This window comes from Barbatula barbatula (assembly GCF_947034865.1).
Source record: "Barbatula barbatula genome assembly, chromosome: 4".
Lineage (NCBI taxonomy): Eukaryota > Metazoa > Chordata > Actinopteri > Cypriniformes > Nemacheilidae > Barbatula > Barbatula barbatula.
The window spans coordinates 5,706,676-5,723,511 of record NC_136768.1 but is presented as its reverse complement, the minus strand read 5'-3'; the positions used below and the strand labels follow the sequence as shown (position 1 = coordinate 5,723,511).

Below are 16,836 nucleotides of genomic sequence, written 5' to 3'. Positions count from 1 at the left end.
CAAATGAAGATATTTTGAAGAATGTAGGAAAGCAAACAGTTTTGGTGCACTTTTGACTACTATTGTCATTTTTCCTACCATGGAAGTCAATGGTTGCCAAGAACTTGTTTGTTAAAAGCATTCTTCCAAATATCCTCACAATTATTCATTGGAACAACCTGAGGTTGAGTAAATGAAGACAGATCGTTCTTTTTGGGTGAACTGTTCCTTTAAGTTGAAACTTAAACCACTTTAACACTTCATATATCTCTTACAAACAAACAAGCAGCATTTTGCAAAGATGAGACATTAAAACTTTTATTATTCATATTTTCCAGCCACAACAATAAAAACAAAGATCACTAGAAAAAAACTTCCATCAGCTGTACAATACATACAGTATCATAAAACTGGCTGCCGACATAAAACCCCCACTACAGCAATATTTGTAGTGTTTCAGCAGCATTTCACAAAATTAAAACCCTATACATATGTACACATCCACGAATTCTCAATTCACATATGTACAGTACATTTCTGTGGCTGAATACAAACAAATAGCAACTTTGTTCCTCAGTTAAAGATTCATTTAAAAAGGACCGCCCGGGTGGTAGATTCGCATTAGGGCATACGCTTTCAAAGCCTTAAAAAGTGACTCTCGGTCATCTACTGCCTCAACGATGCTACCGCTGTATTGCACAACTGACTCGCTGTGGGATTCTGGGAGTTGCAGTTTTTACTCGAAAGATACATCCGACCACGTTTGGAGGTATGCTACGTCTTTCTGACTTTATAGCAGGTGGTTTGACTGGCAGCTAGATAGATCTCAAGCCTCCCGACCCCGTCCTCCACAGAAGATTATCCCTCTCAAGATATGCCCTTGAGTGCCTCCCGATCAGATTTTTTTTATAAATCTGGCTTCGTTTCCTCATAGCCGCTAACACAAAGGAATGCACTTTGGTACGTACCAAATGCCCTGGGTTTAGAGTACAAGAATATCACAACAGTCTGAGGTAAAATATTAAAACATGTCCTTATTTCTATTGTAATCTTGAACAGTTGGTGTTAAGACAAGATGAATGCAGTAGTAGTCATTGAGAAAGATCAATGTAGTAATTGTTGCCCAAGACATCCCTGTTTGGGATTTCTCGTTGGCTAACTAATATTGGAGTGTCCGGACTGCATGAGCTTTAGGGAGTATCTTTGGGTGACGTGCAGAAAGATCACCTTTAAAAAGTAAGTAGCAGGGAGCTTTGTTTGAAAATGAAATGAATGGCATTGATAACCAAAGGCACATTGTATTTAACCTAAGGGCACGATTATTCCACACTGCGGTCAACTCACAAAACAGTAAAAAAAAAAGTAATAAAGTACATTGTGAAATGCCTGCTGATGTTGGCAGGATACGTCTGCATCTCTAAAGCACTATGGGTGTTCACAGGGGTCCGCACCCCTGAGCAGTGTGCAGCAGGCCCTTGGTGGGCACTGTGCCAGTCTCGGATGGAAGAAGTGCGGGGATCAACGTGAGCATTACAGCTTAGCTGGAGTCCCTGACAGCCCATGATCTGACCCCGTTTTACACCTACACAATCCGTGACTGGTTGACAGCAAGCAGGACTAGTTCCTGCTCTAGTGGTGTCTCAGAGTAGAGGCAGACATATTTCTTGTGCATTACACATGACGTACATTTGATACACAGCCGACCGCACACATTCAGGCCACTGGTTCCATTTAAATTAGCTCTTCGTTGAGACACAATAAAAGAAATAAATTAAACGCTTTTCACTCATGTCAGTAAAATTTTCTTTCTCCCCATGTAACAAATGCTACAAAATGGCCTGTATTTTTGCTCAAATATGAAATATTATTTGTCAAATCCTCTTCTAGATTCAGGAGAATGTGTTATTAAAACTTTTGCAACATTGATTTTTTTTAAAGGGAACAACCTTTAAGAATTTTAACTCCGGCCTGATATTAGCAAGTCCACACAATGATAAAATAATTTAAGAGTATGTAACATTAAAAAAAACGTTTTGTCTACGTGGTATAAATTAGCTTTGCGACTTGATTCAGGTGTGACGTTCAATACTTGCTCACATTCCGGTAAATGCAACATCCTGTCTTCCTATTATTTCGCTTTCAGTCCATCTAGTCACTCCAAATACGCATTTATAAAGACAAAAAGCAATTCAAGACAAACCTGCAATCTTACAGCGGTAACTCATGATTTCACTCATAACACTGCTTTGTTCCATAAGTATTAAGTTGCAAGCTATAGAAATGCTTCATAAATAATAAAAGGTATAGCACCAAAGTTATTTTCCTTCCAGGACAGTATGCATTCAAAAGCAACTCTTCCAGAGAAAAGCTTATCGTAACATACATCCGTCCATTACTGCTAAAAACAGTATTATCTCATTTAAACCTTTTGCCATCACTCGACTTTTACAGTAGCCTGACTGTAGACTCTCTTTTCCTCATTTCAGTTATTAAGGAATGTCAAGAGATTTATAGGCACATACCAAGTCTACCATGTAAACATTGTTTCCCTTTCCTACCTCAAAACAGTCTGCAACATCCTCTCTCCATTATTAACTCTTTCCGTAGTCTAAGAATCTGGTATTGAAAGTCTCAATAGTGAAAACGAAAATGCAAAAGGCCTGGCATCGCTTTAAGTAAAATTCCATTGTAATCCTCATCCATTACTGTACTGTTTGTCTGACAGGATCTGAGGGTGGTCATTACAATTTCGGTATCACAACGTATTGTTGGCATTACTTCAATGTGGCAAGGCCATTTGCTTTTTATGCTACTTGATTTAGGCATTACACCATTCTGGGACTTTTTGATCTCATAGACCAGAATGGATGAATGATCCCCTTAAGCAGCATTCAACACAAGCCCTGAGATAAAAACTTAAAAGTGTTGTTCCCCCTTTCTTGGCCATTTTAGCGTTCCTAGTATAAAAATCCAACAAAAGGTGCTACAAAAAGCAGTTCATAGTTGATGGATATGCATTAAAGACTCTATTCCTAAAAAATGCCACACTTCTGAAAGCTCAGCTTTGCACGATTTCGAATTTCACGATGTAAAACCCCCAAAATAGTGTTCAGCTGACTAATTTTGGCAAAACTGTCCTTTGTTGTATATTCCCATTGGCGTCAGTCATTTGTGCCAAGTTAGTCCTTAACGTTGTGGCTGAGCCAGAAGGGGGAGGTAATTTGGAGATTGACGTTATAGCACTGGTGCCCTCAGTGATACGCTTTATGGTGGTTTTCTCCCCAGTGGGAGGTTTTGGCAAGCGTCTTCTGAGCCACTGGTGGCGGAGGGCCTGACTTGGGGTCATACGCAAGGACGGGTCCCATTCTAGACACTGTTTGAGAAAGTCCAAGAACAGTGGGTCGTCACAGCCCTTGAGCACTGTTACCCACTCCCTGCTCCCTGGCGGACCTCTGAGTTTGCCCCTGCGAGACCTGCCCCCATTTAACACCACTGAGCCATCGGGCAAGGTCGTGACCGTGCAGTAACGGGGATATCCCTTCGAGCTAATGAAATTTTTGGCTCTCTTAGATGACTCAATTAGCTTCTGGGGGGGCATACCCAGTAGCTCTATGACACATGCTAGTTGGTCCCCTTCATCTTCCCCAGGCAAGAGAGGGTACCCTGTGAGTAATTCCGCTAAGATACAACCTAAGCTCCACATATCGATTGGCATCCCATACCGGGCCCCCAGAATGACCTCCGGGGCCCTGTAGAAGCGCGACTGGATGTAAGTGTAGACCCGTTGATGCTCGTAGCAGCTAGAGCCAAAGTCGATAACTTTTATCCCACTGCGCCCCTGTTGCTTCAGGAGGATATTCTCTGGCTTGAGGTCGCAGTGAATGATTCTGTTCTTGTGCAGGGAGTCCAAACACTGCAAGATAGAGTGTGCGAACTTGCGCACCAGTGGCAAACTAAAGCCCTGAAACTTGTTTTTCTTGATGAGCTCGTAGAGGTTCATGCTGAGCAACTCGAACGTCATGCAGATGTGGTTGCGGAATGTAAAGTTCTCCAGCATGTGGATGACATTCATCGTGGAGTCCTTATCCTGTTTGCGCAAGTGCTCCAGGATACGAATTTCCTCAGCCGCCTGTCGGTGAAACCGCTTCTCATTGCGCACCATTTTTAACGCCACCTGCTGGTGGTTCTTGTGATCGTATGCTTTGACCACCTGGCCGAAGCTGCCCTTGCCGATGACCTTCAGTACCTCATACCTGTATGCGATATGGTCATGGGGCACGTGAATGTAGGAGCCCTGATCGTCGTCATAACCTCCATTGTTTGAACCGCCAACGATGCCTTGACGTTTCTTTCCATTTGGACCTATAAAATAGATCTCGGGATAGGTAAAGATCTCTTGGTGCTCGAACACTGTCAGCTTAGTCATGTTTTGTTTCATGGCCTGCTCTGCAGTCAAAGGCACCCGCTTGGGTTTGCTTTCAGTTGATTTGATGGAGGTCGAGCTGCCTTGTCGACATTGGGTACTTTCCTGCTGCTTTTCAGGGAATGCCAGACCCGTCCTGGTCACAGGTGTCAACCCATTGGGTTGTGCAGTCAACACTGTCCTCTTATTACTGTTCTCCTCGAACAGTTGTTGGACGTGGATCTGCTGGTGATTCCCGACGTGCAGATGGTCGTTCATTGTGTGCTTATTGACTCCAGCCTGAAAAAGGTAAAACAAGAGACATTTGAGGATTGTTTCCCAAATAAATGAAAGACACAAAGCATTAATCTCATGATATGCAAGATTTGATGGGATATGACCATACAAGTCATTCCAAACCTGACATCAAAGAAAAGCTTTTTTTGATGATTCTCTTTAATAAGGTTCAGAGATTTAGTTTCGCCTTTATTTGCCAGAGAACACACACTATTTTTAAATAACATTAACACACATTTTAGACAATCGATTCTTGTGCTTAGCAAAGCCTGGATGGTGAACAACTAAATCCTGCTTGTCTATTCTCAGAGGAACAAGACGAATTCCAGCGATTGGCACATTATCTCTAAAGGAGAAAGGAAGGAGAGTAAAAAAGGCAGCCAGTTAACAGACCAAACTGTTATGTTTCATTGCTGTGCTTAAAGTAAAGACTTTCAATTGTATGTGAACAGATCTGCTAATACAATCTTTTATTCTAGTAGAGGAGCCAAGGTGTCCATGACACTCTGCACCTAGTCTTCACATATGTCACTTTCGAATGTTACATAACTGATCCTTAAGACTGGTGTCGGTGTTCTTCTTACAGAGCGGGGTGTCCTTTCAACACCAATGCTTTCGGACGCTTCTCAGCATCTCGTCTGTAGGATGTGAAATTCAGACTTTGTTGTTTATTCAAGGACATTAGACATGCATTTCCTGCTTGCCTGAATTGCCTGCCATGCAAGATGCCTGCTTCCTTGATAATACGATTACCTCTGCATCTTATTTTCACAAGGACATCCTGTTGCTTCTGCCTATGTTTGCAGCTTCCCTGTTGTCCTGATATTCGCTCCTGGACATTTTAATGGGTTCGTTTTTCAAAAACAATATCTCTGTTTGCAAATACAATATAAGGGTAACGGCAGTCATTTTTTTCCGTCGCTTGTCATTCTCTAATCTTCCAGATGGACACTGCTGATATTTCTACACCACTGAACTCTAACACAAGACCTATCTCCACATTCTGAGTATTTTGAGATCAAAGTAGCACAATAATATCTGATTTCTTAGTTTTAATTGGCCACTGCTGTATTACGAAAAATACATTACAAAAATATACAGCAGCCACAATCAAATTATCTAGAATTAAAAAACAATTCAAGCTACAACCCCTAACTTCTGCCTCTATATTGCCCCCTCTGTTAAAAACATAAAACCATTTTGTGGGTTTAAATGACGCCTAGCTGCCACAAAAATTGGATTTACAAGATTGTATCTGTGGCCAATGGTGATAAGGGGTGTCAGTTTTGAGCAGCTTTACGTATTTTAACAATAACCGTATGTTCATTTTAATAAAAAAAAAACACACATATCCCTGAAAATGTATAGTCTTGCAGAAAACTCTCCCTTTCTCTATATAGATTATACAGTGGTTGATATCCACTAGAGTAAAGCAAACTAAACAATCTAGAATAAATATGGTAAAGTACTAATAATTCCCACAGGTGCAGTTTAAAGTGTCTGAATATTGTACTAATGCACCGAAAGCATGATATTCATGAGTCAATCTGAATAAAGCTGTGTGCACTTGTACTCTTTTGTTGTACTTGGCCGCCCTGTCGGTTAATTCAGACATGATCTGGACAGGTGGGGGTCGTGGAAAGGGCAGGCACGCTTTCAGCTGTAAAGGAGACAACTGGAGCCGAACAAAAGAAATAATTTGGGTGATGCTGTGAGCATTTCAAACTTCCTGATGCTCACCTCCCCTTTATCGTGCATGTGCAGCATGCAGACCAGATCGAAAATGCCAAGTGGCCTTAATGTTGTTAATTGGCTTTAGAAAGACATGACACTAAAAGTTGAGTGGATCAGATATATAAAAAGGTACAAATGAGGAGAAAGATAGATGGCATTCTAACTAACTATATTACCTGCGTATGTAAATCAAAAGCAATTTTTAACTTTTGGCATTTAATTGCACGCAAACATCCAGATAGCTTCCCTGCCAAAACCAACGCAAACTGAACAATGTGTCCTCCTGTGTGTACATAGAGCCCATAGAGTTTGACTTGGCAGACGTTTTCGAAACATGTAATTGTAAGATGCAGTACTTGTACACAATCAGCTCTAATTTGTGGACGTAAGCAGTTACATAAGCAATAAGCAGAGCAGACTGTGCTTCAAAACCAATAAAGTCTATACTGTTAACACGGGCATATTTGTAGCAATAGCCAACAATACACTGTATGGGTCAAAATGATAAAAAAATATTTTATCCCAAAGATCAAAAGGATATTAAGTAAAGATCATGTTCCATGAAGAGCATGATTTATTTTCCTACCGTAAATATATAACACCTTAATTTTTGTGACTGGATGCAGCAAAACCGCAAACAAAAATGACTTTGTATTCCCACTCAAGTTTGGCATCTACGTAAAGCTTATAAGTTCCACTTTCAGGTTCAAATAAATTGACCCTTATAACGGTTTATTGTGGTCCAGGGTTAACTTTGACTACATTAGCAAGAACAAATACGTTGCATGTCTTACAATAAAATAAAATGTATAATCAAAATCATTGGAAACTGAAGACATGCACAGAGACATTAAAATGATCACATCATTGAAACTGATATAATCAAATATATGTCAATAGTATTTTTGATAACAAGCTTCTGTTTGCCAATACAAAGCTTATAGTGAATTCATTTGATTAATTATTTGTCAGAACTAACACACTTGAAGGTGTGTGCAAACACACAAATGTGCCCACCACGCAAGCCTGAGCTTTCTGCACCTATATTTACCCCCACTAGAACGACAGCTATATAAAGAACTACAAGCCGGGCTACTGAGTCATAAATGGCATTAATCCAATTATTGTATTTGATTTATAGGTGTGCCAAACGCATGAACACAAACTGCATTCTGTGAATGTTACCAATGAACAAATTATCGATCGGCATGCGATTGTCATGCATTACATGAGCCCTGGCAACCAAATATATTTTCTAATATGAAAGATTTGGCTAATTGTTCCTTAACCCCGTACAACTCTTTGTCGTGCAGATGCAGACGGTTTCAGATGTAGCAATTTACATAAGGAAATCACTAGATCACAGATTTAAGCTTTGCATACTGGTTTCACCGAAGGCCTCAACGGCACCCATCCCCCATCAATGGCAACCACTCTACACAAAACACTGGCCAAGCCTCTGTACAGCTACGGCTCTGATCTGAATGGTTTTAACATGCAAATAAGTAATAAAATGTAGACTTCCGTGTATATCATCAACCAGAATGCGTCTGAATTTGAAGCGTGCATAGTGGTTTCCAGCATTATTAAACTAAAGTCGATGTCTATTGGCTACTATTTCGTAGGTCCTTTAAAAAAAGCACAGATTCCCAATAAAATCTCGCTGTCTAAACGTTTATTTTTTATTCCAAGATGACGATTTTTGTTATGCATGACCAATGTGTCCCCTAAACATGTCCCCATGGCTGCATTCCCAATGTCACCTACTGTACATGCACAGACACGTGCACGCATATCCGAATGCAACAACTGGATTGCATTGTGTATGAATCACAGGCAACCGGGTAAAGGATTTCCAAGACAAATGACACAGGAACGTGAAGTTTCCTCATCCTGACACATTGTAGTCAAACACCGAACAAAGAATGGGACATGCGGGGTGGAAAGTACAAGTAGAAATTTGTGTGTACCGTGAGTAAGTTGTTATTCCTGAGAGGGGGTAATGTGAGGGGCGATGTGGCTTCTGTCCCTGCTCCAGTCCGGGGAGCCCCAATGCCCAGTCCAGGGGAAGACTGTAGCTGGCAAATCTCACCCCCTTTGCCTGCACAAACAAAAAAAGAATTGGAAAAATGCAACATTGAGAGGTGTTGATGCATTATTTAACCTGACTGTGGCAATATTATTATTATTATTATTTAAAAACATCCGAGCATGTTCAATGCTGATAAATAATGAAACCTAAACACAGAACCAGAAATACTGTGTGCAATGCACTACGGTAAATGTACATTACCACGCCGAAACCTTTGAAATGCACGATCTATAAAACCACATCAATCCAACAAAACGCCAATCGCGTGTATATTAACCCGCACTCGCCAAATACGCTAAAACGATTGTCTTTCAAATGGTAACGTTATGTCCTGGAAAACCTGGGGCTTTACAGCTACCGTACCCGACCCCACAGTCAACGGAAAGCAGTCAAACGTAAAGCTTCCAGGCTTACAATCGCTACGGAGCTTTTAAAGCGGACAAATAATCCATCTCCCAAATCCGATCCGGAGAAAAAACGCGGATCGCGATACGCGACGCCCTCTCAGATCCGGCCATCGGCTTCCTTACCAGTCGGGTAGACGGCAGCACCAGCAGTAACGCAGGGTTTCTTGGTTAACATGGCCGCTGGAGAATATCACACACATACACACGCACGCAGAAAGCCCACTTCAGAGTCTCTCCCCTCCTCCCTGTGATCACCCACTCTGGACTGCTGCCGCTTACTCCAATCAGCTACATCCAAACTCTACCGGCTGCTTCCTCAAACGCGAGCCGAGTGCGCGTTTTATTCAGCATCGCTTGGAAACGCGCAAAACAAACAAGGATGTGCGCATTGCTTTGCGTCGCTCCTCGCTTTCGGGGCTTGTGGAACTCTGCGCGCTCCGATGCGTTCGCATGATCGTGGACGCATGCGGTCTGTCTCAAACGCTGGCAGGGAATATACTCTAAGCCGGTTTAGGGTGTTGTCTGGGTTTATCTATGTAACAGTCCCCACCTTCTTTTCTCTCCCCGAGCAGGACGCGACGCGGGTTCACCAACCGAGTCCCAAAAAGCACACAGACTCGCCTACACACCTGACACCCGTGTTTGTTTGAATATGCATATGTTTAACGTGGAAGCTTGCTGCTTTTGGGCATTTTACCAGAGCGCGCTTTTTCAACGCTCCCGGATTATTAGGCAACGTTTTGTGTCTAACATGGGGTTGTTGGTGTGGTGGTAGAACATTTTGTATTATGGTCAAATCTTCTTTTACACGATGGAGCACGTGTTAAGTGTTGGCCTGATGTGTATAACACCAGGCAACTGTCCACTAGAGGATGCAGTGAGCGCAGTTTCACATAGCATAACCACCTGTGCTGTACTGTACGTTCAGTTCCAGATCTTATCCCTATATGTACACATCTTAACAAATGTATACCAGATGCAATGCAACGCGTATAATATCATAACACAAATAGTGAAACTGCTCTTTTTGAATAAAAGCAAGTTTAGAATTTAAAGGAAATACTTCCATAGTGCATGTCTACGTATCAAAGTTCATTCCTCTCTGATGAGATTAAATGGCGATTGAATCTTATGTCAGGAGGAAGAATGATTGATGATCTCATTTTCTCTGACCGACTGTTTCAGTAACTCTGATCATCACTAAATCTATTTCAGTCTAATGGGATCTGATGTCCCAAAAGATGTGATTTGAGTCTTTTGTTCACTCGTCCTGACCAGTTTCAGCCGTCTGAACTGAATTCAATCTTACTTCATTGCTGTTTTTGGTAGAGAAACGTTCTTAGCTTGAAGTTTACAAAATTCCATCTTAACTTTCTGTTTTTTGTACATTAGCCACTTCTCACATTAGCCATTTTTCCAAGACTCAAGTTTTGCAAATATCTTGCAAAAATAGTCATCTAACACAAAGGCATTCGTGCAAAGAAAGAGTCTAAATACATTCTGCTGTGTGATTTGAAACACGTGATTTAGAGCTCATTTAGATCTCATATATTTTCAGTTTCAGCCACTAAAACAAACCAGAAAAGTGGTCTCCTTGCATTCAGTATGAAAGCCATCATCTCGCACCTCCACCCCCCAGGAAGTGACATAATGTAGTGTCACGTATCGGGCTGTGGTCAGAGGGGAGCAGGGAATGCTGGGATGGCATTTGCCACTGCGGTTACTGGGAAACCTCAGTAAGAGCTGCGTAAAGAGTTGGGCCCCTGATAACACGGCTGATTGAGAGTACGTGTCAAGCCTCACATGGCGGCCTTGTGGCGTCTGATGGTGGGATATCAAAGGGATGACCGGACCTGTTGGCTGAGCCATAGTACCCAATCACTAAACTTTAGGGACTAAAGCATGGCACCTCATGCTTGAAGCTGTGAATGGACCTGCAGGAGTGTGATAGCGGCGGAAACAAAGGTGTTATTTGTATTCGAGTTCCTTGGCTGGAGATTCACAGGATGTGAAGCGTGGACTTTTTTCACCTATAGGGCTTTAATAAATAGCATGTGCTTCCTTACCCTTACAAGATGATGATTATTGATTAAGGTGCAGATGGAAATTTCAAGTCACCTTTAAAAGACTAAATCTGATATTTAAAACTGCAGGGGATTCCTGATCTTAAAGACATGAATCAATAGCTCCTCAATAGAAACAAGCATCATTCAAGGTCTACAAAGACTACAGTTGTCTAAAAACATATGACCGTTTGGTTTAAAACACGTTCAATTTTATGGATATTTCCATAAAGAAAACTACTGTAAAAATAGCACATTTCCGACACATGGGGCGCAGAATATAAAAAAGTTCAATTACATGTTACATTTTACACTAAACTAGTGAATTTGCATTATATTTCTACTGCATATTGAATGAAGGAATGGAGGCATTTATATAGCGCTTTATTGTGTACACCCAAAGCGCTTTACAATCATATGAGGGGGTTATTCCTCACCCACCACCACTCGTTGATATTGAAATATAAGGCATATACAGTATACTGTATTAAACGCATTTCCAATATACACTAACATTTTGTAAAATTACGCAATGCAGTGCAATAAAAAACAAGACAGAAAATGTCGTAATATCATATTTTTACAAACTCCTTTACTGTTTTTAACACTCTTATGTATTTACATTGAGTTCCAAAAGCCAAGACAATGATAAAGGTTATTTGATAGAACGGTTGTCCCTTGCCTGGAGTACCACAACGTCTTGTATTTACGGCATCGGCTTGGGGGAGGATGCAAGCCTTGCTCTATAAATAGCTCATTGCTTTGAGATCCGCAGGAGCTTCCAAGCATTAAAATGATGCTCTGGGAACGTGTGGTAAACCCAGCCTGAGAATTCCCCGCTTGGCAACACATTCGCTACATGTACATAACAATGTATATTTTTAAATCCCAACCACATCCTCACCCACATCGATGCCATATTCCTGTATCACATTTGTTAATCATCACGCGAATCACATTTTTTCATGTTGTGTTTGATGATGCGTCCGAGGTTAGCACTTTTGTACAATTTGTTAATACTTTTAATCTGTCAACCCAAAATGAACAGAACCGTTTGTTCAGTACTTGTAGATATGAGTGCCTCGCTTACACAGCAGACGCAGCACAGAACGCTGAAGTTTACCAGATAAATCAGTTTTGTGACTAGCCATGTTCAACTGACCAAAAAACAGCATGCAAGTCCCTGTAGTAGTGTGCTCCAAACCCATAACCCCCGGTGACTCATTAAAGTGCATGTGTATAACCTCACCTATTCTGCTGTAACTGTAATGAACCCCACAGACAGCTCAACTCATAATGATATCCGGTGCTGGGGACGGATAGCGAGAGGTTACACCTGAGAGCGATTTCAAAAGCACCCACGCACACATGAGAGCTTTTACAGTTTCCACCATGCTCCATCGGTTCACAGACTATAAAAAGACTGTTGTATGCACAGTTTTCATGAATTCACTATAGACAGAAACATTCAACAAACCCCATTTATTTAAACTAAAACAAATTATACACTAACACCACAATTGATTCAATTTAATGAATACAATTCTGTTCCCTCAATTTACATATTGCTCAAAACAGGTGGCACGGCCTACAGACTGCATTTGGCGAATGAAGATTTTGGGCCAAAACAAAAGCACAGATGGCCGATGGACTGTTTCCATCTGCTTAATAATACAGTCAGGTTTATAAAAAGAACCTGGGTTCTGAATAGTGATCCGATCTGTTGTCATCTCCATGCTTCAATCGAAAGATCAATAGAGACCGGGCCAGAACGCTGTCTTTCACATCAACATCCCCGACACACAGGTTGACTGATTTGAGACTGAGCAAAATGGTGGACGGTTGCGTAATAAGTGAGTCATTTTCACACTTTCGCCTATATTTTAATGTGCAATCCCGGCCCACGCAGACAGTCTGAGCAAATATAAACATGCGAGCGCAGACAGACAGGAAGTATGTATACCTTTGAAGATAGTCTGGGACATGTATTTTTGACTGCACCGTAAGTGTTCAAGTGAATTATCGCTGCGTATAATGGTGCAAATATTATTTCTCTCCAGTATTTATTGTTATATATTAATATCACGTTTCGCAATGTTTTATTTTCACATCTGAACAGAAAGGAACCAAAAAATGACCAAAAAACGTAAAACATGTCTGTCACTTCATAACCACAGAATTGCGAACACGGACAAAACAAGCTCTGCAAGCTCGCATTGTGTTTCTGTCCTCCCTCTATACGTTACAGATCCGTTCCCTAAAGAAAGTTGCCTGAGGCAAAGAATATTTCTGTCAGCTCCACTGTCATGTATTCACCCACACGGTATATATTTAGCAGGGATTATTTTTACAGCCATCTGCTGGATTCTTGTGAAAATTCTCAGAAACACCTCTCAAAATCACCAGCTTTGGGTATTCCTGTAACACTGAATCAAATGGGATGTAGGCGTACGAATATGATGGTGGTGACTTGCACTACAACGATTTTTAATCATGCTGTGACATCCATCAATAGCCACAATGAAAATCAAGCTATTTTTGTCGTGTTATAGACTTAAAATATGAAACCCGTTGGTGATGCGTTATGCAAATGAGCGGTTATGTAACAATGCAGCTGCCAATGGGAGAAAAGACTAAGACAAGGGAATATATCTTTCGTGATTCTGGTTACTCTAATGTAACTGTCTGCTGTTATGTATGATTTAGCAGGGACCCACATGCAGGGATGCAATGAAAAGAGCGAGTTTGCTTCAAGCATCGTTTTTCATGTTGTTCATGATTTGATGCATGCACATGTAGTTCATGCAATTATCACAGATATAAGATAAAAGATTATTTTTAAAGGCAGTCTATTTATATCAGATTGTGCATTTCACAGGTAACATTAAACCATAAGAAATGCTTCTAGCAGCCATTAATACGACCTGGCGACCTCCAGGGATCAAATTGCTCTTATTGTGAACACGGCTTTAGGCTTTGTGCAAATTTATGTGGCTTTTTCTATTTTGCACGATTGGTTTATGGTTTGACACGGCTGACAGGGGGTCGATGTGTCTTCATTTGTGTATCGAATTCACAGCTCACAGGCAACATTAGCCATGCTTGAATGGTACAGTGCCTAAAGCTAAAGGTGGAAGCTTGAGTGATCTCTAATTTCCCAGTATTCCCTGTCTCTGATTCCCTCTTTCCACTTATTCCCTGCCTTTGGGAAACCCCTCAGGCTTGGGACATGGCTGTGCATGCAGATGAATGGCTATTGAAGGGGTGCTAATTATTGCACTTGTTGCCATGTAAAAGACCTTTCTTTACAGATATTGGCTACAGTTCGTCTTTCTTAAATTCAGACAAATCCAAGCAAAAAGAATGACACAATGGCTGTTGGAATCGCAAATATACAGATGGGATTTTACCAAAGCATCATCATTCGTCCAACTTTTTGAATCTCTTGCAGTAATCCATCGTGAGCAAATTCCAAGACTCTACAAAACGATGGATTTCGGGGTAATATGCCCTCCGTGTGTTCTCTCGGCACATGATATAGCCCTTTGCATGTTTAAACAACCATCACTCAGACCGGTTGTAATCCTGTGTAGTGCTTACACCAACCGTTGAGACCAGTCCAGGACTGTGTTGCACAAATAATGCGTTGCCTGGCAACAATGAACCCGTTTATCGGTCTCGACAGTCTGAATATCACTGGCCTTGTTTACATCTTGTGACAGCCGTGGTTTATGAGGCAGGAACAGGTCGAGTTCGAATTACATTTTGTTTTGATATTCAAATTTAGGGCTATTGTTGTCCTCATTGTGTGAATGGCTGGTAACGCGCCACCTTGTTTGGCATTGCTACAGCTGGATAGCCAACACAAAAGGAGCCAAGGCTGATATGGGCCTTGGCACATCTTCCTGATTGATGATACTGAAGGCTCAATTACCCAAAGTGTTGTTCTACAAACAAGGTTAACTACAGACCCATGAACCAATCAGCTCATCAGATGAGCGATGAATAGAGTAGAACAGCCAATCATTTGATCGCTCGCTGTGGGGGTGGACAGGAGACTGCCATCTGCACAGATAAAACAAAGAGACACCGGACCCCTGACCTGCATCACTTTGTAAGTATCCACCACTGGTTGGTTATGTAGCAACTGCATTGTAGAATTTTAGGCTAAATACGGTTTCATCTATTTATTCTTCATTTCATTTATAATATATTCATATTTTGATCATTTTAATAAATTTATTTAAAACTTCTCAACAGATTCTTTGCGAAGTTTGAGCCCCAGAACGTTTGTTTATGACGCTATAACTGTCTATAGTTTCATTTTCAGTTAAAAATATAGAACATTTTTAAAAACAGAAAAAAAGTTCTTATGAAATGAATAAGTTGTTTATTTTTATTTTCCCAATTGCACAATTATTTTATAATATAAATAACTAAATTAATTGCTTTAGGTGTAAAAGAAAAACTTTGCCAAACTTAATTTAAGATATATTTTGGTATTTTCTTAGACAACGTTGGCTTTAGGGTAAATGTATCGTCTTTTTCTTGCAAATACATTTTGTAGAAATCGTTTTCTTGGATACATCAAGGTAAGTAAAGTACACCACAATCCACGTGGAAGAAACTTAATGTGTATTTGAAATGTGATCTCAGTGAATCATATAATCAAATAGAGATTAACACTGGGTGTGGTGCCGTCTCACTTCTTTCTCATCTCATTATTTCCCATTCTTTTCTCAGCCTCACAGGGTGGACTAAAAATCGTATCTGGGGCTTCTGTGCTATGTCTCTTAACAAACAAGAAGGCAGTCAAATATTTGGCCACCAGCGGTGATGTTGCCATGACACGAGAGAAGACCCTGAATCGCCAGAGAATGCTTTCAATAAAGAAGAAAATGACATTTTGAAACTCGAAGAGTGACAACATTGCTAAAGTAACAAACTGCCTGTTATTGTTATTTGTATTAATGGAACATGTTTTGGCCCTCCTCTGGAGTCAATAACAAGTAGATTTCCACCTCTGTAATCCCTTAATGGTTCATCTCAGTGGCTGTAACGAATGAGCATTTCTAATCACCAGCTTCTCCCTGCTCTCTAGAGAACGCTATTGATTTTTTACCAATCCAATTTGAAATTCAGGAACTGACAACAGGTTCATTTATTAAATTATTTTTGTTATTCCCTGTTTCTGTTTAAAATGTTCAGCATTCATCTTACCTCAAACAATGCTCCTCCACAGATTCCAACACAACAAAGTCCCCATTGACTAGATTAAAATTGCAACTGGTTTCCCTTTCATGCTTCATATTTGGTGACCATCATGTCCTTCATCCATCCAACTGTGTGCAACCTTTACAGTTTGGGCATCATTGGTTTCTCTGTAATGAGGAGGAGCCTGTGCCGTGTTACCGTACGTATGACTGATCACCCAAACCTTCTGTTAGCCAAGCTCACAAGGCAGGGCCATGACTACAGAGTAGATGTGTGACAAAGTAATAATACACTGTTCAATAATTGATGGGGTTGAAAACGAAATTGTGTGAGTGTGTAAGAGAAAGAGAACTTGGCTCCTCCTTCCCAAGAATTGAGCGCTGTCATTCTGTAATCGATCTATCGATCCGTTTGAAGCTTTTCTGGCTGAACTCCGTAGGCCTATTGTCAAACAGCTGTGTATTTACTGTAGACTTGTAAAGGATCCGCTAGTCACGTTGGTTAAACAACAGGATTATGAGTCTGTCCATCAGCACTGAGAAACTATCAGTTTGCTTAAAAGGAGGTTGAGCTGAAGCACCAGGCTTCACACGAAAGGAACATTGTAACACATTTTTAAAGGAACAGTTCACCTTCATTTTCTGAAAT

At 40.8% G+C, this 16,836-nt stretch overlaps 1 protein-coding gene across 2 annotated transcripts; it reads right to left on the bottom strand.

Annotated features, from left to right (window-relative positions):
- Window positions 1-274: 274 nt before the first annotated feature.
- dyrk2 (dual-specificity tyrosine-(Y)-phosphorylation regulated kinase 2) lies at window positions 275-16,324 on the bottom strand. 2 transcript variants are annotated; one of them, XM_079454305.1, is made up of 3 exons: window positions 9,035-9,406; window positions 8,383-8,513; window positions 275-4,681 (listed from the first exon to the last, which is right to left on the bottom strand). In XM_079454305.1, exons 1-3 carry the CDS (start codon window positions 9,084-9,086, stop codon window positions 3,089-3,091), a joined length of 1,776 nt encoding a protein of 591 aa, XP_079310431.1. In that variant the 5' UTR covers window positions 9,087-9,406; the 3' UTR covers window positions 275-3,088. The 2 variants fall into 2 exon arrangements, with proteins under 2 accessions (XP_079310431.1, XP_079310432.1); XM_079454306.1 differs by lacking the exon at window positions 9,035-9,406 and adding an exon at window positions 16,195-16,324 and having other exon boundaries at window positions 281-4,681.
- Between the last annotated feature and the right edge of the window lie 512 nt (window positions 16,325-16,836).

Bases quoted from the DNA above. Each gene is read 5' to 3' on its own strand.
- dyrk2 (XM_079454305.1), bottom strand. From the start codon at position 9,086: ATGTTAACCAAGAAACCCTGCGTTACTGCTGGTGCTGCCGTCTACCCG. The intron at 8,514-9,034 runs GTAAGGAAGCCG...TTGTTTGTGCAG, and splicing joins TGCTGCCGTCTACCCGACTG to GCAAAGGGGGTGAGATTTGC. The intron at 4,682-8,382 runs GTACACACAAAT...TACCTTTTTCAG, and splicing joins GGAATAACAACTTACTCACG to GCTGGAGTCAATAAGCACAC.